This window comes from Asterias amurensis, chromosome 11, assembly GCF_032118995.1.
Source record: "Asterias amurensis chromosome 11, ASM3211899v1".
In the NCBI taxonomy this organism is placed as follows: domain Eukaryota; kingdom Metazoa; phylum Echinodermata; class Asteroidea; order Forcipulatida; family Asteriidae; genus Asterias; species Asterias amurensis.
The window spans coordinates 3125832-3153751 of record NC_092658.1 but is presented as its reverse complement, the minus strand read 5'-3'; the positions used below and the strand labels follow the sequence as shown (position 1 = coordinate 3153751).

The 27920-nt window shown below is 36.7% G+C and overlaps 1 protein-coding gene across 2 annotated transcripts in view; it reads right to left on the bottom strand.

Annotated features, from left to right (window-relative positions):
• The window catches only part of LOC139943828 (regulator of G-protein signaling 9-like), a 78856-nt gene that overhangs the window by 9859 nt on the left and 41077 nt on the right, over positions 1-27920 (bottom strand). For both annotated transcript variants that reach the window (XR_011786894.1, XM_071940659.1), the window contains exons 6-10: positions 25009-25090; positions 16732-16833; positions 12781-12842; positions 2903-3016; positions 13-216 (exon numbers count right to left, since the gene is read on the bottom strand). Coding sequence is in view for 1 of the 2 variants with exons in the window: in XM_071940659.1 (XP_071796760.1) it covers positions 13-216; positions 2903-3016; positions 12781-12842; positions 16732-16833; positions 25009-25090 (564 nt within the window). In the remaining variant the exon portion in view is untranslated. The remainder of the gene's footprint in view (positions 1-12; positions 217-2902; positions 3017-12780; positions 12843-16731; positions 16834-25008; positions 25091-27920) is intronic.

Below are 27920 nucleotides of genomic sequence, written 5' to 3'. Positions count from 1 at the left end.
AATAGACATTACCGATAAATCTCATGCACCTGGTCGGGTACTGCAGACTGCGGGGCATACTTGAGCTCCTCACACGCTTGCCAGAATCGGATATTTTCCTGGCTGTACTCTTTCCTGAGGAACATCTCAAATTCGTGACGTCCCGTTGCGTCTCGGAGGAGCTCTCGGAGACTGATGCACCACCGGCTGATTCGTCGCTCGGTCGGTGTGTCAACACTTGAGGGATACAAAAGAATGTTTCTGTTAGCGTTTCTTTTCTTTTTTAAAGGCAGTGGACACTATTGGTAATTACTCAAAATAATTATTAGTATAAAACCCTACTTGGTTACGAGTAATGGGGAGAGGTTGATAGTATAAAACATTATGAGAGACGAAGTAAAGTAGTTTTCAGATTTAGAATTTGAGGCCTCAAAATCAAGCATCTGAAAGCACACAACTTCGTGTGACAAGGGTGTTTTTCTTTCAAAGTTATCTCGCAACTTCCATGACCAATTGAACTCAAATTTTCAGAGGTTTGTTGTTTTATGCATAATGTTGAACTACACCAATAGTGTCCATTGTCTTTAAGTAAGATTTTAATTGGAATTACGTGATTTTGATCTATTAAGAGGCCATTTAGAATAGTGAGTGTTAATAATAAAAAATTGTTTAAATTGCAGGTGGGTCAGAAGAAATAACTAAAAATCTAAAATAAAGTTGTATTAAAAAATATTTATTATTAATGGTAAAAGAAAATATCCAGCTGGCCAAGATCGCCAATTTCATTCAAGGTTAAAATAAAAAGTTGTTTGTTTGTTTGTTTGTTTGTTTGTCTGTTTAACCCTTTAGCGACCATTCATTTCTGTATACTCATCACAAAATGCACAGACATAGCTCATACTGTTAATTTCTTTTATCAAATTTTGTCAGTAAAAATGTCAACAGAAATAACATCTCCTTCCTTTCTTTTTTTTTTCTTGGGGCAGAGATTTTAACAGTAGTTAATGCTTGTCACAAACTCAATTAAAGACACTGGACACTATTGGTAATTGTCAAAGACCAGTCTTCTCACTTGGTGTATCTCAACAACTGCATAAAATAACAAACCTGTGAAAATTTGAGCTCAATTGGTCGTCGAAGTTGCGAGATAACTATGTGAGGAAAAAAACACCCTTGTCACACAAAGTTATGTGCTTTCAGATGCTTGATTTCGAGACCTCAAATTCTAAACTTGAGGTCTCAAAATCAAATTCGTGGAAAATTACTTTCTCGAAAACTACGTTACTTCAGAGGGAGCCGTTTCTCACAACGTTTTATACTATCAACCTCTCCCCATTACTCACAATCAAGAAAGGTTTTATGCTGATAATTATTTTGAGTAATTACCAATAGTGTCCAATGCCTTTAAAACAATTCTAAATTCTGATTTTCTCATTTCATTTCATTTATTAATTAATTCTGATTGAGAAGCCAATGATTATCGGAAGAAAGAAATGACTTAATCACTGTCAAGAACCCCCTAGAGAGAAGACAAGGAAGGAAGTTTCAGTTATTAGATGTGGGAGGAAAACCCCAGAGAATCATGCCAGGGAAAACCCACGCAATCAGGTAGGGACTGAAAACCCAACCCACACAGTGGCTCCAGTGGGATTCGAACTGGGGTCATAGAGGTGGAAGGCGAGACAAGATAACCTTTCTGAAACCAAACACCCTACTTTCCAAGAAGACAATGATTTGAGTTAATTCAATACAATTCAATGTGCCGTATTTTAGATCGCGTAAGGGCGCTATACATATTATTTTGTACCACTTCCGGGGGTATTATGCGATTCGTCCTGCACAGTTTTAATAGGCGTTGGGTCACTTTTGTTGCGCTGTAGTTTTAAGTTGCTTTGGAGGTGAATTATAACAGCTCCTTTAAAGGTCTTATTGTTTATGATGGATATGATGTCTGTGGTGGTAATGTGTTCTAGTCTTTAATTTTGGGTATGAATGAATATACTTCGTAAAAATATGTTTGAGAGCGCCCCCACGTGGTCAAAAATATGGCGCATTCAATAAAAGTCTGCACTAATGACCCCACTTTTGCTCAACATGCCCGGCTGTCAGACAAACCACCAATTATATAAGCGCTAACAGCGTCCTTAAAAGCAGTGGACACTATTGGTAATTACTCAAAATATTAGCTTAAAACCTTACTCGGTGACGAGTAATGGGGAGAGGTTGATAGTATAAAACATTGTGAGAAACGGCTCCCTCTGAAGTGACATGGTTTTTGAGAAAGGAGTAATTTTCCACAAGTTTGATTTTGAGACCTCAGATTTAGAATTTGAGGTCTCGAAATCAACCATCTAAACGCACATCACTTCGTGTGACAAGGGTGTCTTTTCTTTCATTATTTTCTCACAACTTCAACGACCAATTGAGCTCAAATTTTCTCAGGTTTGTTATTACGTTGAGATACACTGCGTGAGAAGACTGGTCTTTGACAATTACCAAAGGTGTACAGTGCCTTTAACGCACCAGACTTGCACGAAAGTATACGGTAGCTTTGTTTGTCTGAGACCCATGTACTTCTATTTTAAGCATTTGTGCAGAGTGCTTTTCAATTCAATTAATTTCAATTCACATGAATATCATCCTGAACAAAATTACAGACACTTTACTTCACCCATTTAATTCATTCTAGCTCTGTTTGTGAATTTGTTGGGTTATTTTCTTCATTTTTTCTCTGCATTTTCTTGTATTCCTTGTAATGCGCAGTAGAGTATACTTATATATGTTATGCGCAATATAAATGTCTGTATTTTTATTATAATAAATGACAGCCAGCAAATCAATAGTACATGAAACAATCATTACAAATTTGTGACAGTGCATTAACTAACTTAATAAATCAATTAAGAGCTATTTACAGACTTACAGCATTGTGTTTAGGGTCCACATTGTAGTGTCGTCCGTTACCCACGGGTTGCTAGGCTGTGCTCCCGCTAGAAACGGATCATGCTCAGCATACCGATCACATCGTCTAACCATACTGCGGAGGGTGACAAGAACAAATACATTATTTGTCATCTTTTTGTTGTTTGCTAACGACTAATTTAGTTGTGACGGACTCGCGTTCCATCAGCTTAATGGAGATCTGTGGAATCAGTCAGGTGGAACTGAGTGGTTTGTCTAATTTATGGCTGGAAACAAAAAACCAACTCAGTGTTGTTAAAGGGACACGTTGCCTGGCTCGGGAAATTGGTCTATGAAAAGCGTTTGAAGCTGTTTGTGTTGGGTCAAATTTGACTCCACAAAATGCCTGACCGTGTTATTTTGCAAAATCAATGGAAAACCATGCAATCTCGAGGCATATTTGTGCACATCGTTATGTTCTACTTTTAAAACATCTTTCTAATCATGCATTGCAAACGCTTTTTATAGACCAACTCCCCTGATCCATGACAACGTATCCCTGCAATAATTATTTAAAGGAGTCAGTGTTCCGCTTTCAAGTAAAGCTTAGGCCGTATTTGAATTGGCGGCTACAGCTACGACTGTTGCTAAGGGTGTTGCTAAGGACCTCCTGTACTTTAATGCATGATGATGTGACAATTAAGCTATAGCCATAGCTGTAGCCACTTTTTTGGCAACATGGTTTTATGTATTTCTTCCCAAATGTTTAGACCTATAAATACATTCATAAGCACCTTTATCACCTTATCAAAATCATTTAGTTCTAATTTGAGCTCTGCACTTTTGGGGTTGTTTGTTTCTAGGCTTTGGGATGTTTGTTTGTTTGTTGTGTGTGTTTTAGTAGATCTAGGGATTAATGCACTCTGATACAATCAACAGTCAATGCGGTGTTTGGGGGGTTAGTTTGTCTTTTACTTGCCTATAATATTCATAGAAAAATTTGCAATAGAATTCAGTCTGTTATCTTGTGTTCCCAATGTCAAGATTGATGCTGTTGTAGTTATTGACAGTGCGTTTTCCACAGAAATAAGTATGTATTGTGCAACCAGAACACCCCAGCATTTTTTCATTAAACTTGTGTCCATGGAGTATATTGTAAAAAGCTATTACTGTAATTGGGTTTTTTGGAATTTCTGCACAGATAGCCCAATCAATGTGGTTAAACTAAACTCTGAACACGCTTCCATAGTAAACAAAATACTAATGGAATTCATCTCAGAGAATGAGGTCTCTTTGCAGATTAACAAGCAAACGGATTTCAGATTACTATTCCATGGCTATTTACGCCACAATTTAAAAGTCCTACACAAATTGGTTTGGTGGGCTTTAAAAAAAAATCTTGTCACTTGCGCAGTTTAGAATGTGGAGTACATTAAGTAAATTGCAAATTGAAGGTTTTACTCTCTGTCGAGTCATAAGGTCAGTTACTGTAACATATCTTTAATTGTTTGACACTTCGGTCATAGTGAAGAGTCCTTGATTAGTGATAGATGTAACCATGGAGGTAGAATTAGACTGCATCAGGGTGTTCTATGTAGAAGCATCACTTGGGTCACGTCTTGTACCAGTGCTTTCCGCCATTACTGGGATGCAACTATGGCTAGCGTTAACAAATTTATGAGCATCTGTCATCCAACGGTGTTAATGCAGCAATACAAAATGCCAGAGTGACGCGAGTAAAAAAAAGCATTCAAAAATCAGCGGGGAAAAACCTGCTACGGTTCATTGTAGTTTCAACTAAAAAATGATTGGCTTGTAGGCACTGGTGTTCCCTATAGGCACCAGGGCTGTAGTAAATTGAAAGCAAGATTTGTCTTCACTTATAATATGGCAAGTTTTTGTGTTCACAGGGCTTATGAAATAGACCGATCCATTAAGCTCCGCCCATTGCGTATTGACCAATCACAACGCAACGAAGGTCCGATAAATAAGGTCCGACATACGTGCGCATATCTTGGCGCGCGCGGTAGAGTTGTGCAGAAAGGCATTGGAGAGCCCCACGTGTTCTTGATCACACGTGCGTCGTGGGCGAAGCCTAATGGATCGGTCTATTGGGCTCGGACTCCAACCTACGATCTGACAACACCTTGCTGGAAAATACTGAATATTGAAGCACCTTCAGCATCACTGAGTAACGGATATGAGCGCTTATAAAAAGCCACTATTAATATACTATTGACTACAGTGACGATCCTCTAAAGACACTTTTGGTCAATCGCTTAACCAACACAATTACACCTTCCATAAATAAGTCATTTATGTGTAAATTTGTGTGATCCTGGAAATATCCAATTTGAATTATTCAAATGATTCGATTCCTGATTAAATCCAGAAATATAAATAGTCTTGAATAACCCATTTTCAACTCATTATAATTATCTACCAAGCTAACTGCTGATTCACAAAGACTTGAATAAGTAATTGTTGATTAGTTACTGAATCATAATTTCTTGATTTGTGCAATTCACATTCATAGACGCTAAAGAGATTGGCAGTTGCCAGCTTGGCGCTTATATCCCCCTGAGGGAGTTTGCTGAATTCCCTTAACAGGAAGATCATTTCACTAACCAACAAACTATTTTTATTTGAAAGAGCACTAAGACACAAGAGAAGATTGATCTTGTTTGTCTTGGTCAGTAAACTGACTTGAGGCCAATATTTTATGAAGATGATAAAGACACTGGACACTATTGGTAATTGTCAAAGACTAGTCTTCACAGTTGGTGTATCTCAAGATATCTTAAATCTTAAATGGGATGCCCAAGTTAACGACATGATACGCAAAGCGAATAGACATTTGTTTATGCTTAGAACATTGAAACGCTTTGGTTTTGACTGCAACGAATTAAAAATAGTTTATGAAGGGTATGTGCGATCTACACTTGAATACGCTGATGTAGTTTGGCATTCTGGTTTGACAAAAAAACAAAGTGACGACATTGAAAAAACTCAAAAAAGAGCCTTTAGAACCGTCTTAGGTCATTCATATCTGTCTTATACTGATGCCTTAGAATTGTGTAATCTTGACTCTTTAACCGAAGGGTGGACCATTGCCGTGGATTTGCGGAGGGTTTGCCTAAATCAGACCGAACCAGTGGTCTCCTCTCTCCATCCAGGTTGGAAAGTCATGGCAGATGCCTCTGAAGTGCCACTAACATATCCCAGTTCAGTGTCAAAACCAATCGTTTTCAAAATAGCCCAAATCCTTTTTTCATTAATTTGCTTAACACCACATGATTATGTTTTTTTCTCTTTCTCTGGTTGCATTTTGTATTGTATTCCATGTTTTTAACACTATCATTGTTTTTTGCTAGTCTTATTGATTGTTTTCCTCATCCAGTCCTATTTCCGTGTGTTTTTAATAGCATGTTTTTATCCTGCCTTCTATTTGTTTTATGTTTTTATTGTGCTTTTTTGTATTATTGCAGTTCATCATTGTTTGTATTCCACCAGTCCTGTTCTTGTTTGTTTTTTAATATCTTTTTATATTAATCATAATATTTTATCAATAATAATAATGTTTTTACTATTTAATTATTGTAAATCATGTGCAATTTGGCCTGTGGGCCACGAAATGTGATTCCAATAAAATGAAATGAAATGAAGTGAAAATATGCATAAAATAACAAACCTGTGAAAATTTGAAAACTACATAACTACAACTACTACAATCTCGAAAACTACATTACTTCAGAGTGAGCCGTTACTCACAATGTTTTATACTATCGACCTCTCCCCATTACTTGTTACCAAGAAAGGTTTTATGCTAATAATTATTTTGAGTAATTACCAATTGTGGTCGTGCCTTGAACACAGTGAGATATTATTATTCAAAAACACGAGACTGCTGGCATTGGCAGGTCAAGAGCCTTGCCTACGGTAAAGTCACTGGCAGCAGGCTGCAGCCCAGTGTAATCTTTGAGGTATGTTCATTGTACATCTGGGCCCAATTTCATAGAGCTGCTAAGCTCACAAATTTGCTTAGCATGAAATTTCTTCCTTGATAAAACCAGATAACCAACCAAATTTCCATATGTTGCATTACTGCTTGTTACTGGTATTCAGCTGTTGTTTGCTTATCCTAAAAATCAGGTGGAAATTTGGTTGCTAATCCTGTTTTTATCAAGAAAGAAATTTCATGTTAAGCAAATTTTTGTGCTTAGCAACTCTATGAAATTGGGCCCAGGTCAGAATCCATGGATTTCTCTTTTCACTGCTCACAAAATGAATGCTTTGATAACGCAAGCACCATTTTTGCTTGAAGGGTCAAAAGAAAATTTTGTGAAAAGTGATGTGTTAACTCTTTTTCTTCTTTGAGATTGCCTGGAATTTGTTGTCATGATATGGCCCTTAGAACCCGACTGGAGTAAGGTAACTCTGCTTCTTAAAATAAATAAAACAATTGTGGCCCCCAAAAAATATATACCAGTTGATCTTCCCAACTCGCATCCTTTTTGGGGGCCGCATCCTTTTTTTTTTTAAATCCATTCTTTCAAAAGGACTGACCTAGGGGCTTTTCCCGAATCTCACATGATGTGTAGGAGTAGATTTATCTTGAGAACTTGGCTATAATGTATATTCTAACTTCTTAGTTGTATAAAGAACTGTCCTGCTTATTAGGTGCTACCACAGGAGGTAGGAAAGCGGCTACTAATTTGATCGAGGAGACTTCTCTTTATTAACTTCATTGCTAAAGCGAGGATTATTGCTCCCAAGGTTTCGACTAGCCTGCTCTAGTCATCGACAGGGACTGAAGAGTGCTTGAGACGCTGGTCTCTCTAGAGGTTTCAATTCTTAATAAGATTAATAAAAACTAGAGGATTAGAATGAATGCTGTCTGTCCAGAACTATTATGAGATACCATCCCCCTTGCGTTTACTTTACTGACAATTTAGGCTTTGTTTTGACTTCAACAAGGATCTCTGTCATCCCTTGGAAATGCAATTTGAAAACAAGAAACAAATCTGTGAACATTTGGACTCAAATGGTCATCTAAGTTATAAGAGAATAATGAACGAAAAACACCCTTGTTGCACAAATTTGTTTGCTTTCAAACCCTTGGTTCAGGCCTGAAGTCTTTTAATAAAATTATTGAGTGAGAAGTTACCTTTTTTTTCTTAAAAACTATGTTACTTCAGAGGGAGCGTATTCTCACAATGTTTTATACTCTCAACAGCTCTCAATCGTCTGTACCAAGTAAGTTTTTATGCTTAGAATTATTTTGAGTTATTATTAAAGTTATTATTATCATTATTCCATCTACACTCTCAAAGACAAAAAGATTGGTGACTACATTCTACCCCATGACATTCTCTTTAAATCCTATGACAACAAAAGCTTCGGCTCAACATGTTGCAATGTTTGTTGTCAAATTACAAATGATTAATGTTTTCATTAAAGGATCGAGGGGGGAAAATATAAATATTAACTGACGAGAAAATCTCTTTCATTGTCACGATAACGTTCACTTGACACAAGGAACCTAAATATTACGCATCAATCATTTTCAAAGGCACAAACCTTGTTTGAACAGTGAAGCTTTTGACGAGTGTCCCCATAAAAATTTCATAGCAGGCAGAAGATTTTGTCTTCTTTCAACAATGATATACTTTGTGACATCTTTAAGTGGTCAAATTGTCAATATTCTCTGCACGCTTGCATATAAAATCGAGACGCGAGGGTTTTTGTTTACACTGGTAACCTGCCAAAATAAGCCGGGCTCTTATGCCTGTAAGACTTTAAAGTCTTCAAAGGGTTGCCGTGGAGATTCACGTATTATCGATGACAGAATGGGCAAGGGTCGCAACTTGGTATTTGTGCCTGTCACTTATTGTCAATTTTGTAATGTGGGGGAGAGACGTAAGAACTGGGCAAAAAGAAGATTAGGGAGAATTTTCATGTACTGTATCATTCATCGAGCATGACTAAAGGCTGGTTCTTACTTCCTGCGAATGCGAAGCGAATTTTGAAGTCTGTTGTTCGCAGCGAGTGTTTTGCAGGACCTGGACAAAGTTCAACTCTTGCGAATTATTTTGTTCCGAGTTTGTATCCCATTTGCAATCACAGGAACTATAGAGCCAAACTTAAGGATCATTTTTCTAAGTAACACTGCAATTTCTCTGTATCCTTTCAAAACTCAGTATTAACTTGAAACAAGATGCAGAGCAACAGCAATACAAGGGTGTAGTTTGAGGGTAAAAGAAATAGGAGACAGGTTGTGAACAACACACTTTGGGCGCATAACGTTGCAACACAATGGGTGTAACACAATTGCTTTGTTTCAAATAAGAGTGTAATTGTTGTTGCCAACCAAAGACTTTCTCAATGCACTGTAGTTTTCGATAGGCCTCACAAAAAGTGGTTCCTGTAACCTGATGGACCTAAAACAAAAATTAAGTTATTAGATTTCTTATTTTATTCATTTTATTCATTTGTTTATTTATTTATTTATTTTTATTTATTTATTTTTTGCTAACTTTTATTTTGGGTTGACCAAACAAAATTGACTAGAGCGGAACATGAACCTGCCACATCCGGATTAATGTACCGGCGCTCTACCAGCTGAGCTATAAACAATTTCTCGAGAAGCTCTATAAAGTCTTGAACAAAATATTCATAAATACCTTAGACAGTTTCGCTATTCCTATTGGTGGAGAATGCGTCACATGGGTGTGTATAAACCTTTGTTTATGACCAGTAATAAGTGTTTAAACATGGGCCCGACACGCGAGCTTGCACCTGTGCTTATAAGACAGTTTCTTCATTCCTATTGGTCGAGAGCAACGGCCGGGACAGTTGTGCCACATCACGCGATACGCGCGACACGCACAGCATTCCCTTATGCGGAGTTGTTTACCCGAGGGCCTTACCATTTCATAGCTGGAGGGGTGTTGTGTTGAAAGAAATCATTGAACAATTATAATTTTTGCATTTATTTTACTTTTTGACCAAAAAGTGTTGATGTTTTTTTATCGAAAGGGAATTTATGAATGGGAGTCAAAGTGTGTTAAATCGGTTTTCAACTAGTGGTTTAAACCCGCCGAGGCCTGGTTCTTGAAAATTTACCTCGACCTTGTCTCGGTAAAATTATCAACAACCAGGCTTCGTTGGGCTTAAACCACTAGTTGAAAACCTCTTCACCACACATTGATTCCCTTAGTAATTCTGTGTATGGGCAAACACAATTTTTCTCCTGGAATATTGACGTAAAATGGTTGTAACCAAAATCTATAAATAAATCATATCAAGTTGTTAAGACACTGCTCTAGAATTGCAAAGGTCGACACTGCTCTAGAATTGCAAAGGTCGTAGGTTCGAATCCCACCTGAGGTATGCCTCTTATTTTGTCACAGTACTCGAGAAAGTACTGAGTAACGCATCGGGTAAGGGTAAAACTAAAAAAACTAACAAACCATATCTGGTTTAACTAGATTCTGTCTGAACGCAAGTTAATTAGAAGAATCGTGACTGCCTTCACTCGCACCCCCCTCCCCCTCCCCACCCCTGATGTTTAGGTCTAACGCTAGAAAGATGTTAAGTTTTGTCGTTTTTGCAGTTATTTTCTGTTCTTATTATATGCTTTAATCGACAGGAATATTCTACTATCACACACAAAAAAGGCAATTACTACAAGTAAGTTCCTACAATCAATATCCATTGTTCCGAACCAATGTTGACGTTAGGTTGCCATGGCATTTGTTACCATGGTGGTACAACAACCTTGCCCCTTTATATACTCTTCCGTGGGAAACCAGTTATAAGTAGGGTTTTCACAATATAATTAAAAAGTCATAATGAAATGCATCAGTGGTTTATATCAATTTTTATTTTTATGTAAAAGGAAACAGTTATCAACTTCAAATAATATAATAAAATGGGAGGCTTATCATCCTTGCGCGCAGCTAAAAGCTGAATTGCAAAGGATGTGGCTTCAACGTGTTCATGAAGCAGACATGCAAGGCCGCCTTTGACAACCAGCCCATTATGACCACGGAGCACAGCCAGAGATCGAAATTGTTTGTTTTTTCCCCGAGGGAGCAAAACCGGATGGTCTGGAAAACCCCCATGGCACAGCAGAGAACCAATGCACAACTCAACACACATATGGCCCTGGCCGGGTATCGAACCAGGACCACCTTGGTGAGAGGCGAGCGCCTTACGCACAAGCCAACCATGCCCTCATAGTGCCCCCGAAAAACTAAGCTCCACAAACCTTCCAGGAAAATACTGACTGTTGAAGCTCCTTGAGCGTCACTACGTGACGCATTTCAGCGCTATACAAGAAGAAAAATAGCTCTGTTGTCGAAAACAAATGACAGTAACAAACTAAGATGGATATTCACTATATATTTATTTCCACAAAGAAGCATCTTCAACCCTAATTGGTTCCCTTGAGATAAAAAAGAAAGTGCCCATTGAAATAAAAAAGAGGAACATTTTCAAAGGAACAATGCAAGTGCGGAGCGAGGCAGCCGAAACGCCACGGGACATGATACCCACAATGGTACCCTAGAAAATGTTGAGGTTTATTATGCTCTTATGTGCATTTTTAGCAGGTACTAGGCTTACTTTACATGATTGTTACATGATTATATTAGGCTATTTTTTTTTTTTTTTCACAGAAAAAAACCACAAAAAAAACACGCGGAATTCCGCGGAAATGCGAAAGAGTTGCATGCCTGGACTTTAAAGAGAAAGACTTATTTTTCACATCAATTCCCTATGGCCAACAAAACAAAAGTGTATAAAAAAAATTGTTCCTATGTTTGCAATTATATATTGTCAAGATATTTTCATATAAATGTAGAACAATCTCCTTTGTAGTGATCATACGAAGTATCAGAGTGAGCATTTCAGTCTCCAAGGATTTACTCAAAGAATTTAATGACTGCACAAATGTGACCCGCTCTGTGAAAATGAGTCAGATGTAGGCAATTTCAGGAATTGAGTTATATGCATGGCTGGAAAGAACACATCAGCAGCAGTAATTTGGTATGTGTCTAAGCTTTGGGGTCTATCCCGTTGCTGAGTTACTCCCGTTTGAAATTAGCCACTACACCATTTTTTGTGAAAAACGAATTACAAGTAAAATGATTTAAGCTACCATTGTGTGCAAACTGATACAAGTTAGACATTAGTATGGTCACAAAATTGTTGTATTCATAGCTTTATTGCCTAAAAGTAAGTGTTCTAAAGGTTGACCATGCAACTAAAGATCTTAAAAAGAAGAACAAAAGATTTTTTTATTTATCTTTTTATATACATTTTCTACCTTAAACTGTCTATAACTGTCTGTGGGTCACAAATGTGTTTTAACACAAAAATGCAGCACAGGAAAAAAAAAGAGACAATTATTAAGGTTGAGAATTGCCTAAAAAGTGATATAATTGCTATCCGAAAGCCTCCTTGTTATAAAGATGGTAATGATAGTAAGCATCCTGTGAAATTATTTTATCTGAAATGCTCCCATTGTTAAAAATCAGTCGTTAGCAATCAATAAAAGTATGTCAACAAATTTAAATCTCCAACAGAGGGAGTTTGCGAATGCTGCGGACAGAGATGCAGTTGGTACTCGCGATCATCTCCCTAAACACGGATTGATTCAACATGCTTGATGAAAATACCGTGACAGTTTTTTTCTCTTTTTTTTTCTCTTAATAATGGAAATTGTAATCAGCTGCATCTTTCCTGAATGACATTGATTGCATCTAATCTTTCTTGGTTGTACCCACAAGTTTCCTTGCTTCTCCTACGATTCCACACCATGCAATTTTTCAAACATAACTTACGAGCGAAACACAGAAAATACAATTCAAAGAGCGATAATACTCTATAACTTACCCCTCTAATGCTTTTGACGTTGTGAGTTTTGCTTTTGATACATGCCTCGCCAAATAAGCCACCTGCGAATAACCGAAAAAGCAAACGTTAAATTACAAACTATAAATTAACAGTATAAAACATCACAAAACAATTTATGTCTGAATCTGAATAGTTTTTTCTCAGTTCAAGTCGTACATATAAACAGCAATACCCTCTTTTTATCCTCCATTGTGACTATTTGTGTTAGAAAGTAAACAAAATAGGACACAAAGACCAAGCAAGAATTCTTCTCTAAGATCAAGACTAGATTATTTCCAGACAATGATTTAAGTGAGGTTTTGACATAAGTGTGACACACCGCATCTTTGAAACAACTACCAAGCGTTGTTATTATTATTATATTATTATTACTTATTTATATGGCCAAGATTTCAAAAAACAGTACAAGATACAATATTACCGCAAAAATTACAACATTATAATAAACAACAAACGTAAACTTAAAAAACCCTCAAAAACACAAATATGTGACACCTAGAATTTGCAAACCAATGATAGAATTGAAACAGAACACTGGCAAATCAAACAAGACATTATTAAACAGACAGGACAAGCCCATTCTAAGATGGCCATGATTAATAAAAGTGAGCCTAACCACTGTGACTCGGAAGCCTATCAATCCAATCTTAAATTGGGAATAGGATCTTTGACAAACATTTATAAAACAGTAAAGATAAACTTTGGAAAATAAAAATATGATGAATAAAATAAATATGTTAATGTTAAGAAAAACCTATTTACATGTAGTAAGAATATTTGGAAGTGCACAATTGAGTTGAAAAAGCTGACTTAAAAACAATGTACACATGAGGAAATAAAAATATAGAAATTATAAAAAGGGCTAATCTTGAACAAAGGATAAACAATTGAAACAATGAAATAATAAACCTGTGTACCCTTTAGTTCAATCTCACATCAGAGTCCCAAGAAAATCATGGGGGGGGACTGAAATGTTGATCTTGCAAGATCAAAACAAATTGTTTTACTCTTTTCTCAAAGACTGTAGCATTCCAAGCAAACATATTTAACAAATATGTCTTAGTAGAACACTTCTGACTGCTGTTCCAGGTCGACTTGTTCCTTAAACTGCTGGAGAACGGTGCACTGTGGTTAGGTTACAAGTAGGTTTCTTTATTTTGTAAGACTCCCTTGTCTCTCTTTAAATTAATTTTCTTCATTCTTGTATTTCATGTACATTTTTAATAAGCTCCACATGGTTAATAAATTTATATTCTTCCTGCGTATATGGTATCTACCTAATAGAAACTTTACTTGTCTACTCTTAACTGTAGTTTACCAGTTTGTTGGCCTACCAGATGAGCACATTAGTCACTTTCTGATTTGTTATTAAACATAGTTGCTCTTACATATAAATATACATATATGACCCCTCTGAAGAAAGTGCGGTTTGTATCAAAAGCTAAGGCCATCTACCCCACTCAATAAATACACATATACATACCAAGGGAAATGTTCACCGTGGCCTTCTTATACAAAAGTAAGTTATGTGCAAATCTGTGACCATTTATTTGTTCAACCATTTTCAAAATCAAATTGGTCAGTCTGTGTAAACAACGTCTCAGATATTGCAGTAGACTCAAAATAAACACTCTGTTTACTTTCGGGTGCTCAAATTAGCCGCTACTGTTTGGAGTCATCATCTTGTTTTGATGACTTTTACAAAAGCGCTTGATTAAATTGCTGTCATTTAGCCTTCGAGTAAGACTCTGCTCGGCTCAAAACTGCAGGCCAATAACATTTGTTTGGCATTTATACCATAGGTCCTTTTGGGTGGTAAGTAGTTTGCAAAAGCTAATTCTATTTTCTCATGAGGTAAATGGATTAAATTGGTTTTTCGCTGGGAAAAAAAAGAGTTGCTGGCAGTGTATGCACTTTATGTAATCCACCGTATACATTGACTGACAAACCTGTAGAAGTAGTATATATATATATTTATTGACCAAACCAACAGCGGACGAGCCGCCAATTACAAAACAATTAGAAATATTCATATAGCCTATATAAAAACAATCTGATATGTACAAAGTTAACAATTAAAATAGAATCATCTTAGGAAAGAAAATTAAAGCATACATTGAAGATTAAGTAAAATAAAATAGGGAACAGAAAACAGACCACCATGAACGACTGTGAAAATATATTTAAATTAAATTATAAACAGAATAAGCGATAAAAAGACAAGGGAAATAAATTTAAAATCCAATAAAAAAAAAAAGAAAAAAAAAAAAAGAAGCTTATTACATACTCCAAACGGGAATAATAATTGAAAAACTATTTCTCATCAAATAAGACATTTCAGAGAGAAATGTTTTAAAAGGGATGATTTCTACCATCATCATCATTTGACCGTGTAAGTTTTATGCAAGTTTGTGATCTGAGGCGATTTCTTTTTACCGAGTCTATAATGTTCCTTTTAATAAACTCTGTGTAACTTCAATAGTGTGTATTGTGCAGACCATCAACTTTGCTTTTCGGGGTGCACAACATTGGATAGAAAGAAAATCTAACATTAATCTGCACATAACTCACATGGTACAAAAAAAATGGTCACGTTAAAAAACTTCTCTTGAAATGTTTTTGCATCTCACGCGTATTGGAATTTTTGGGGAAACACTTCGGTTCCACACACATTGCTTTAAAGCGTGAAGGAAACAAACTCACGCACTTCAACGGTTCCAATATTTGAATATGCGCTATACTTACACACAGTCTATAAAGCACAGAACACTGACCCAAGATCAATATCGAAATCCAACTCAAAAACAAACGTAAATCTGGAGCAAGTATTCATGGCTGTAAATCTTGCAGGATTCCAGCTACTCTATTCTGTACTGAATCTGGATTAATTATTTATGCTCAATGTGTGCCCTAGCTGGGAGGAAAATGCCTTAAAGGCAGTGATTGATAATTACTCAAAATATTTATTAGCATAAAACCTTACTTGGTAACCGTAATGGGGAGGGGTTGATAGTATAAAACATTGTGAGAAACGGCTCCCTCCGAAGTGATGTAGTTTTCGAGAAAGAAGTAATTTTCCACAATTTTGATTTCGAGACCTCAGATTTAGAATTTGAGGTCTCGAAATCAAGCATCCAAACGCACATAACTTCATGTGACAAGGTGTTTTTTTTTTCTTTCATTATATTCGCGCCCGTTATAAGTGTTCTAACTATTACTAATATGAGTGTTATTTATTATTACTACACTTTACTCTGCAAAATACACATGCAAAGATTGTGGCACTGGTAATGTCTATCTGCAATGTTCTCAAGCTCAATGACGCTGAACTAGAAAAGTTTGAGGTATAGAGAAACAAAATATAAGCATGCAGCACCAAGTCTATGGAACAATTTGCCTGAGTCTGACGCCATGCTGATCGTCTATTTATGCTCAAGAAGGTCAAGAAAAACCATCTTTTTAAAACGTTAACTCCATTGCATAAACCCCCCTATAGTTTTGTAATTATTTGTAGCCCAGTTGTATTGTTTATAACTGTTAAACATTCAGATGCTGAGGATCTTGGCTAAGGGTGAACCGTGTTGGTAACCTCTCCCCTCTTGTGATTATATTGACTCTTGAATTCCTATATTTTAATGGTATGTGTTTTATTGCTTTTTTGCTTATTTTACGTTTTCACGAGTGCTTTCTATTTGTAAACAGTTGCTGATTTATGTAATTTTGTGAACTTTGTTTTCAATCTGATTAGAAACAGAAATAGATTACCAGCCAAACCACCAACTAATAAAAAGAAACAAGTGATTGGTCCTCTGCTCATACATTTTTTTTTTCTAACTCATTTTTCTGACAAAACAAATTTTCTGCCAAACAGTTAATGAAATTGGAGATCCTGATTGATCCATAGCAGGAACTGACCGCTACGCTTCTCACCTCTTTCTTCAGCTCCTCTAATGTCCGCTTCTTGTTTTGAACGAGAGCGAACGGACGGTATGACCTCCTGATGTCCGTCTCTAATGAATTTATCTGACCAGGCTGCATCAAGAAAAAAGAAAGGAAAACAATACAGTATTTTTATAAGCAACAGACAAAAAACATTGTCTTATTTTGATAAGTGAATGAGTACCTGCAAGAAAAAAGCAATTTCACAGGCAGAAGGTCTTTTGAGCTTTTTTTTAATAAGGGAATAAAAGGGCAGCGAGGAGTTCTTTAACAGCGGCTTAAAACCAGCAGGGTCGTGGCCTTGTTATAAAGGCCCAAGCCATATCGCAAGGCCCCCAAACCTGCAAGCTTTTAAACGGACATTTAAGAATGATTCACTACTTGATCTTTTATTCCCATTCATAAATGCTCTTTCGTTTGCGAAACAGTTTCACAATTTTAGATAATCTGCCACTTGTTTCCTTTGCGATTTGGCAAATTTTCAAAATCTTTGGCATAAATGTTTTGTGTGCGTCGGGTGGTGTGAATATGTGCGTATACACACACATTATGCGATATGACTACTGGTAATAGCTATGAATTACGTGCCGCGTAAGTTAAGTTGCCGTACATGAGCTTGCGCGCCCAGCACGCGAAGCCAGCCAGTTACAAACAGAGCTCCAGCTGGTCATTATCAACAGTTTATACACCCCTACGTGACGCGCTCTCCACACAATAGGAATAGCAAAATTGTCTGGGGTATTTATATCCATTTTGAACTTCAAGACAACCCGGGTGGAAAGTTAACAAAATTCTCTCAGACATTTCTTAAAGTTGATGTTGAAAATGAGGAAATTGATTCTTCTAGCATAAAAATGCTAAAAGTTTGTCAGAGGAGTTTATCTGGCAACATAATAATAATTATAAACAGTTTTTATATAGCCAAAAATTACAGTTAAAGGCAGCGGACACTATTGGTTATTACTAAAAAATAATTATTAGCATAAAACTTTACTTGGAAATGAGCAATGGGGAGAGGTTGATAGTATAAAACATTGTGAGAAACGACTCCCTCTGAAGTTACATAGTTTTCGAGAAAGAAGAAATTTTCCACGAATTTGATTTCGAGACCTCAACTTAAGAATTTGAGGTCTCGAAATCAAGCATCTGAAAGCACACAACTTGTGACAAATGTTTTTTTTTCTTTCATAGTTATTTAGCAACTCCGACGACCAATCGAGCTCAAATTTTCACAGGTGTGTTATTTTATGCATATGTTGAAATACACCAAGTGAGAAGACTGGTCTTTGACAATTACCAATAATGTCCGGTGTCTTTAAGTCTCTAGGCGCTTTTGGAAAGTCAAGAGAAAACATCCAAGACAGTTGAATATCAAAATGACAGAAAATACAGAAAGAACCACAAAATGCATACCAAAAAACAGTTATTTTCGTAAAGATATAGGCCTAGTGCAATGCACAAAAACAATATGGTCATGAAGGCCTAATACACCCTCACCGTCTTGCTCCAACTTTCTTGGAAAACTCACAAGACCATCAAAATTGTCAATAGTTAAAATGGATTTTTGGGGTTGAACAAAGAATTGACTAGAGTGGGATTCGAACCAACGACCTCCGGCACGTTAATCTGGAGGTCCTTGGTTCGAATCCTACTCTAGTCAATTCTTTGTTCAACCCCAAAAATCATTTCAAAATTTACCCAGTCAGTTTCCCTTGTGGTTTATATTGTCAATAGTTAAAATGGAGTCAGAGTCATGCTTCCGCTGTGGTACTCTCTTTACAATCAAGGTTGCAAATCATCTTAGTTTGAAAAAAAAAATAACATACAATAGCATCCAAAACAACAGCCCTACATTTTCTTAGGGTAAACTGATGGCAAACAGTTATTCAGATAAACAAAGGTATTGTGTAAGGTGTATTGTGTTGACCACTTATATGGAGTTCAATTTTGTTTCTAATTAAATCACAGCGTGCTTTTAGTCCTTTGGGACTGAATGGACCTGTACAGTGATTTCCCATTGGGGGCATGGTCACGCAAAGCCTAAATGAACCCAAGGTCAATAATTTATCTTGGCTTTTGGCTTTTATAGAAATGAAAATCAGGTTGGCCTAGACCGTATACAACAATGCCTATACTGCCTCTACCTTGCAGATCTGGAGGTTTTCAAAATGTCCATCAGATCAACATTAGATTAAAGGCACTGGACACTTTTGGCAATTTCTATTTTTAAAAATTTTTAACATAACAAACTACTGAGTAAGGAGCAATGGAGAGCTGTTGATAGTAAAAAACATTGTGAGAAACGCTCCCTCTGAAGTAACGTAGTTTTTGAGAAAGAAAAATATTTGAATTCTCAAATTCAAGCATCTGAAAGCGCACAACTTGTGCGCCAAGGGTGTTTTTCTTTGACGACCAATTGAGCTCAAACTTTTCTCAGGTTTGTTTTTTATGCATTCGTTGAGATACACCAAGTGAGAAGACTGTCCAGGACCTTTAATTCTGTACTCACAAACATACATGTAGGTGTCCTGAAGCAAGGTTGAATCTCAGCATGATCAGAGACGATCATTTTTCCAATCGCTGAGATCGAGCTGAGATTTATTCCGTTCTAACAAACATGAAGTGACTGCTTGAATCTCAGCGTGATTGGAGACGAAATCTTTTCAAAGTGCTCAGATCGAGCTGAGTTTATTTCTATTGTTCTGTTACATCTCTTTGAACTCATGATAATTTACTCTCCTTTGCATCAATATAAGGTACAGCAATGTATTGGTCAAAAATTAGTCGTCTACTCTCTTGCATCAAGATAAATACAGGCATTGGTAAAAATTTTGATAATTATTTACTCTCTTTGCATCAATATAGGGTACATCATTCGGGTCAAACTATTGGTCATTCGTTCCATATGACCTGTACCAGTGTTTTCAACCATAATGACTAGTCATTAACCTTATGTCCCATGCCAGCATTTTGTATTATGTCAACATCATTGGTCAGAGATGATCATGGGTATATTTGTGACCCAGTTATGATGGGAAAACACTTGACACTGAATTTTTGCAAAAAGCGCCATCCCTCCAAGTCAAGTCAACAAACTAGATGTTTCAATTGCAACAGCTAAAACATTCCATGAAAATGAAAAACGAGAATGATAAAAATACACCCACACTCATTCAACCAATCAAGGGCATGCATTTTTATCGTTCTCGTTTTTGTTCTCGTTATTGGGGCCTGTGTGACCGGGCCCTATAAGACTAAACTACTGTTAGTTGTAAAATAAGAGCAAGACTGCGTTTTATCCAATTTACGCTATGCAAGTAAATTTCAAGGTGGCCCTTTGTTAAGCACACATAGTCCTTGACATATACTGCTGCAGCAATCAAAAAACATAGGCCAGGTTGACTCCAATTTTTATGGCCTGAGTGCCATCACTCCATACAATATCACTGTATCTAGGTCAGGTATTTACATGACAAATAAATGGCTTTCCGTGGCGTTGACGTCATAAAAAAACAGCAACTGTTTAACAACAGAATGCTGACACAAGAACAAAGTGTGAACACGGCCTTGCAAGTCTCAAACACACTTCTTCAATGTCAAACAAATACTAGGCAGTTCTTTTTATATGGTATTGCCGCAAACCTTTTACTAGACATGAAAGCACACAAACAGCGAGCCTTAAAATAGACATTTTCGAGGCATTTTAATACAGGATTGTGCATCTACGAGCGAGAGATATATATTAAATCACCATCCTACATCCGTGATCTCATCCAGCCATATGTACCAGCACGTGATCACATATGCTCAGCTTGTGGAACATGCTGGAAGTAATTTGTGGCGCTATGATCCTGATCTTTAAAGGTAGCTTCAGGGAAGGTGTGGAACTGTTTACCTCATTCCATCAGAGCCATCCAGACAGTAGACACTTTCAAATCATCCCTGAAGACCCATCTTTTTTAAAAAACATTTCAGGAATATTCAATAGACATTAGGTTTTTTTATATTTTTATTTTTGATCTTTGCAACGCTGGAGGACAACCAAGAGGGAACTTTTTTATTGAGGCAAGCGCCATGAGCACTTTTTTGTGGATACTGGCGCTATAGAAGACGTTTCTATTATTAATAAGTTAATAAAAAGGCAAACAGAACTTATGACATCCAGTTATCTGTATCTAACAATTCATATCCAAACCAGAGCTGACCTGTGGAAAACCAAAAATATCAACACCTTCACAATATCACTCCAAAAATTCCAAGTCTAGACGACTCAATCATTCAAAACGAGAGTGACGATTCAATTTCCAGAATGTTTCGAGACAGAACAAAGTTATATATTAGCGTATAAAGTTCTTATTTCAACTGTGCCAACAAATTTTATAACATACAAATAAGCATAGATGCCTAATGGCCCCTTCGCACAATGCCTGTCTACCATTTCCACCATTTTGGGAGTAAATTCCTTATTGTACATTTGACCATCACAAAATGGCGGACTGAATAGGTGCATGTAAGTGCGCTCCACATTGCGAAAAGAGGTCAATGCGTATGCAATACTTTGATTCAATCCAGTATTTATAGCATAAAGTCTGCGCTAGTATACTCCTCCACATTTTAATGTAATACTACAAGCGCAGCCCTCTTATTTCATTAAATTCTCCATATCATATACGTCTCACCACTGAACAACGTATACATTAAAATACGTTCCGAAACTCTTCACGGTAAACATTACAAGTTCTCGCACCGGCGCCTACGTTCACACCTTCCCACACACCATCTGATGATGCTTTAATTGATTTTGATGTTTCTTTAAATCAATGATTCCAAGTAGGCCAGCTAGGACTGCGTGTCTCTATGATACTGTCATGCTTCATTCAACAAACAACGACGGCCACCCCCCCCCCCCCCCCCCCAATCTCCATGCCACTGGCTTATCTACACAGACAATACGCAACATGTCTGTAACAAATGCAGCATGAATACTCTCCTTTTTTTTGGAGATAAAATTAACATGAGAAGGGACGTTATGCGAAACAAAGTTGCCGGTTTCAATTATGATCTATGGTCCAGACGGAATGAAGGGAAGCTTATGTCCCTAACCGAATGCCTTGCGTAGATAACGAATATCTCTTTGCCTCAACTGAAATTAGAAAATTGAGCCACTGCGACATGACCGATACTTACAGAATAAAAATGAGGTTCCATAATGTAACAAAAATGGACTGACTTTTTTAAAACAAGGTGATGTTACTGAAAAATCATCGCTTAAAGGAACACGTTGCCTTGGATCGGACGAATTGGTCTTTGAAAAGCGTATGTAACCGTTTTTTATAAAATGCATAATGGTTAAAAAGATATTTTAAAAGTAGAATACAATGATCCACACAAATTTGCCTCGAAATTGCGTGGTTTTCCTTTTACTTTGCGAACTAACACGGTCGGCCTTTGACTCCCATAATGGCCGACCGAGTTATTCGACGAGGTAAGAGGAAAACCGTGAAATTTTGAGGCATGTTTGTGTGGATCATTGTAATCTACTTTTACAACATCCTTCTACCCATGTGCATTATTAACAAACGGTTACAAACGCTTTTCAAATACCAACTCGACCGATCCAAGGCAACGTGTTCCTTTAAATATTTACACAGTAACAAATAGGGAATCATACATCCAAAGTGGTGCGATGAAGAGTTATTCAAATGATGACGTCAGCTGTATTAATAAATGTCACTCCCTCAGACGGATTGAAAACATAGACAAGCTTTTTAATATTTTGAGAATGAAAAGCTAAGATTCTAATAAAAAATATTGTGCTTCAAATGGGGGTAATCCTGTCCATGTAGTATTTTTCTTGCGACGGAATTGAAGGATGCGGAGAAAGCTAAAAATAGACATGCAGATCAATGTATGGACTGTATTAAAATCTCACTCTCTCTCTCTCTCTCTCTCAGACGAAAATGAAAGATATTGAGTCACTGGAACAAAGCAGAGCATTTTTGATATTTTGAGAATAAAAATGTACTGGATTTTTTCACTATGGGGGGGGGGGCATTGGAAATGATTTCTTGTGGAAGGGGTCATCAATTTCTAGTTGGGGGAGCCTTTTCAGTTTTAGTGCATTACCTGTATCAGTTTTGTTCAGTTGGTAGAGCACCGTTATTCCAAAGGGTGCAGGTTCAATTCCCGCTCAAGTAGATTTTCGTTGTTTTTCGATTCAAAATGTATTTATTTTGATAACATGGTCTTTTTCGCATTATAATTCCTCCTCTTTTTCGTCTCTCTCATTTTATTTTGTCCAAAAACCACACAATTGTTTTTCCATTGAAAATAGCCTCAACATCATTTGACGAAATCTTCCAATTTGCATTATAATTTCCCCACGCTGCTTCCCAAAACCCTCCGATAATTTGAAACAATTGCCTATTATCTTTTAAGAGCCACATGCTTTAAAAACAACAATCAAAATGGGAAGAAAATTTACATTCTGGTAATTGACCAGATCTTGTAAGTAATAAAAGCAGTTGAAGCTGCGCCAAAATTTAAGTCATTTTTTTTTTTGGCTATGATATTATTTTGTGGGTGTCGTCTGAGATTAAATGTATATCTTTATACCCATTTCCATTTTCACAGGAGGTCACATGTTACAGAGGTAACAGAGGTGAGCGAAACCTACCCATGAACTGATGAAACATTATCCATGTTAAAATTACATCACTATTTTCTAGGTTTTTCAAAAGTAGCCACACAATAAATTGTACGGGACCAATAGGATTAATGTGATGTCTTCACAAACAGACACTCTTAATTAGCTTGACGAGGAGGCACAAGAGAACAGGGCCCACTTTCATTAAACATGTAAGCTGCCATTTTGTGCTTAGCAGAGTATTGTATTTCATGAAGCTGTTCACAGTAAGCAAGGGTAAATGCTGGCTAACTCACCAACAATGCAAATCCATGGTGAACGCGCATGCGTGCCTAGAGGCCAGAAATGTTCTGCTTACTAAAATCATGGTGAAATATGCTTATGCTTATACACATTTTTCTGCAACAGTAAGCATAAAAATTTGCTCGCAGGTAAACAGCTTTATGAAATTGGGCCATCGAAAGACATGCAAAGGCTCAGTTCTGCCTAAGCAATGGAAATTTACCCCATGTATGTGTCGCAGACCCGCTGTCTCACTGACTCCAATAGCGAGACAGGCATCAATAAAAACTTGAGTAACAATGAGCTAAGAGGGAATGTTTCATTCCATTTCATTTCATTTATCATTCTGGTTTTGAAGCCAAGGACTCTCATAAAAGCAAACTCAATCACTATATTAAGCCAAGAACACAATGGAGAGAAAACAAGAAAGGAATTTTCAATTTTAGATGTGGGAGGAAAACCCCAGAGAATTATTCCAGGGAAAACCCACGCAGTCAGGTAGGGACTGAAAACCCAATCCACATAGTGCCCCCGGTGGGATTTAAGCCGGGGTCCTGGACATAGAAAGATACTCCTACACCGAACTAATGGCCCCAAAAGATTAACTAAGGCTTTCTCAATGAGCTCATACTTTAAGAAGAAACTATCAATAAATAGTAAACTCACATTAGTAAATTGCATAAATATGTCTCAACACCATGCAAAGCTTCAAACAATACTTAGCTCATACTTTGATTTAAAAAGATGTGACAAAGCAAACCAAAATTCAACTGACGACGAAAATAAAGGTGTGTTGATTTCAGCAATGGTACTGCAAAGAAATTGTTATCCCATACAAACCATCCTCTAACAGCACCGGAACTGGGAACACCAAACTCTTATCCCATTGCTTAAAGGCAGTGAACATAGTTAGTAAATACTCAAAATAATTATTAGCATAAAAACTTACTTGGTAACAAGCAATGGAGAGCTGTTGATAGTATAAAACATTGTGAGAAACGGCCCCCTCTGAAGTAATGTAGTTTTCGAGAAAGAAGTTAGTTTCAACGAATTTGATTTTAAGACCTCAGATTCAGAATTTGAGGTCTCGGAATCAAGCATCTGAAAGCACACAACTTCGTGTGACAAGGGTGTTTTTTCTTTCATACTATCTTGCAACTTCGACAAACAATTAAGCTTAAATTTTCACAGGTTTGTTATTTTATGTATATGTTGAGATACACCAAGTGAGAAGGCTTGGTCTTTGACAATTACCAATAATAAAATTTGGCCATGCCTTTGTATAAGCAGAAATTTTAAATGCAATTTATGATCTATGATTTATTACTGATAAAACCTACCGGTGGTCTGTGAGTTTTCCAGTACGCCTTTTCCTGACTGTCAACGACGATCCTGTCAGCTTTCTTCCGATGTTTGGCTAATCTGTTGTCAAGAAAAGAAAACCATCTTCAAGCTTTTGCTTTTGCTACAGCCCTTTTCTTTATCATTTCCTTACAAACATTAGTGGGACATTAAGCAAGTTTGTCTATAGATTCAAATCTAAGAAATGTCTAGTAAGTTTTTATGCTTCGTAAACTTGGGCGTTATCCCTGGCTACACGGCATGCAGTTACTGGTTAAATGGCTTCAGGCTACAGGCTAATTGACTGACACCCCAAAATTAGATTCTGACAATAGGGAGTCCCAACGAACATTAAGGCTAGACACTGGCACATTAATCTGGAGGTCGTTGGTTCAAATCCCACCCTCTTTGTTCGAACCTCAACAAATTTGATGTTAAAATTCGATTTGGCTTTCTCCTGTCGAGACCAAACCCGCTCTTTTCAGAGTCAACACTCCCTCAAAGGAGATATAATTCATGGTTGTACCAGCAAATTTATTTTAGTTTATTCTCAAACTATGATTGTCAAAATACAAAATCAGGATGAGAAAAAAAAAAAGCAGAGATATTCTACACCTGTTGATTGCAATGAAAATAAAGAATGACTATTTCTGTCCCTTTATTATTTGTCCTCAACTTTTTAATCAAAGTAAAGTAAACAAATTGATTTAAAACAGCTTTTCAAACACCAGACCCAAAAATAATTCAATTTCATAGAAAATAAATCTATAGAAATCACATACAATGTAAACCCAGTGGGAAAAACATGAGGAAAACAAACCAGAGAAGCAATTAAAGCAAGCGCTGAGAAATTAAAGTGATAATTTTAAAGTCGCTGCCCGTATTGTTTGGTCAAGAGCACACACAGATTAAGTTAAGCACTAATTTGTTGTTCTTCCTGTTTGTGAATAGTCAGGCTTTCAAAGGCAAATTAAAGCTGTGATAGCTTTTTGGAATTGTTTTAACCATGAATGTAGATGAGTACAATCAAACTAACATGTGACAATTTTTATTTCAAAAGGCGGTAGTGTTTTTAAAATATCTTCGATAGTCCAGAGAGAATGTCCACTCAGGAAGCATAATCCCCAAAAAGAAAACACAATCTGAGAAGCCTATTACTGCAGTAATGCTTCTCAGATTCCAATTTTGGGGCTTTAAAACTGATATGTTTTTACATAACCAAAAATTTGGTTAAATTGTCTCAGAGTGAAACGTCTCTCAAAATGCTTTTTACTAACGGAAGCTGCTGTAGACTTCTAACCAAAGATTTGTACTGCAATAAGATTGTGATAATACCAAAGGTATACCTTCACTATAACTTAGAGTAAAGGCATAGTCTATAAGTCAAAATATTTGTTGTTTTTGTATCATTTTCATGAAGTCTCAAGACGACCAAAGGAAGTAAAAGGAATATCACCCACTGGAAGTTATGAATGGGTTTTTCGATGGACCTGAGCCTTTGTGAGTCCATTTAACCAAGAAGACAACATGTTTGTTTCAACTTCTTATTCCTTTTTTTTTAAGAAGCTGATCCTGTAGAGGAAAGTCAGACAGGAGAAAAATCTTCGAAATGAACTTGAGACGAGAAATGTTGCTTGTTTTTATGCTCGGGGAAGCGGATATGGTCAGGTAGGGGGGTACTGAGTGGGATGTGAACAAGGGCTGTTGAGATGAAATACCGAACTCATTCCGCTCACATCACACAAACATAATCCTCTGTGGATAGACTTCAATAAAAGCTCAATGGTGTACATTTTCACCACAATAGCTTTTCATTGGTGACTCTCATTAAAGACACTCGACACTATTGGTTATTGTCAAAGACCAGTCTTCTCACTTGGTGTGTATCTCCACATATGCTTAAAATAACCAACCTGTGAAAGTTTGAGCTCAATTGGTCATCGAAGTTGCTAGATAATAATGAAAGAAAAAACACCCTTGTCACACGAAGTTGTGTGCTTTTAGATGGATGATTTCGAGACCTCAAGTTCTAAATCTGAGGTCTCAAAATCAAATTCGTGGAAAATTACTTCTTTCTCGGAAACTATGTCACTTCAGAGAGGGCCATTTCTCTCAACTTTTTATTTTATCAACCTCTCCCCATTACTCGTTACAAAGTAAGGTTTTATGCTAATGATTATTTTGAGTATTTACAAATAGTGTCCACTGCCTTTAATACCCCAAAGCAATTATATTGACTTAAATATAGGTTTTCTTACTTAAAAATGAATCATCCAATGGGAGGAGAAAACAAAAGCGGTTCCTTTTGGCAACAACACCACAATGGCTGATGTCAGACAAACATTTTAAAATTAAGTTGATCAATTATTTCATCAGCTTAAATATAGGTTTTCATACGGAAGATTTCTAATTAATTTGGAGGAGGGTAACAAATATGTTTCCTTTTTTGTAAGAACACCACAATCGCTAATGTCAGACAAACACTATAAAATCAAATTGAGCTTTGGCTCAGAGCAATTATTTCATTGGCTTAATAGAGAATTCTTACTAAAGAGTTCTAATCCAATGGGAGGAGGAAACTAAAGTGGTTTCCTTTTGGCGACAACACCACAATGGCTGTTGTCAGACAAACACAATAAAATCAAATTGATCTTTGGGCCAAAGAAAATATCTCATCAGCATAAACCGGAATTCTTCAAGAAGATTTCTAACCCACTTGGAGGTGATAAAGAAACATGGTCGTGTTTTTGTAACAACACCACAATGGCTGATGTCAGACAAAGATAAAATCAAATTGATCTTTAGCCCAAATCAACTATTTCATCAGCTCAAATATAGGGTTACTTAAAGAAGATATATAATCCAATGGGAGGAGGAAACAAAAGTGGTTTCCGTTTGGCAACAACACCAA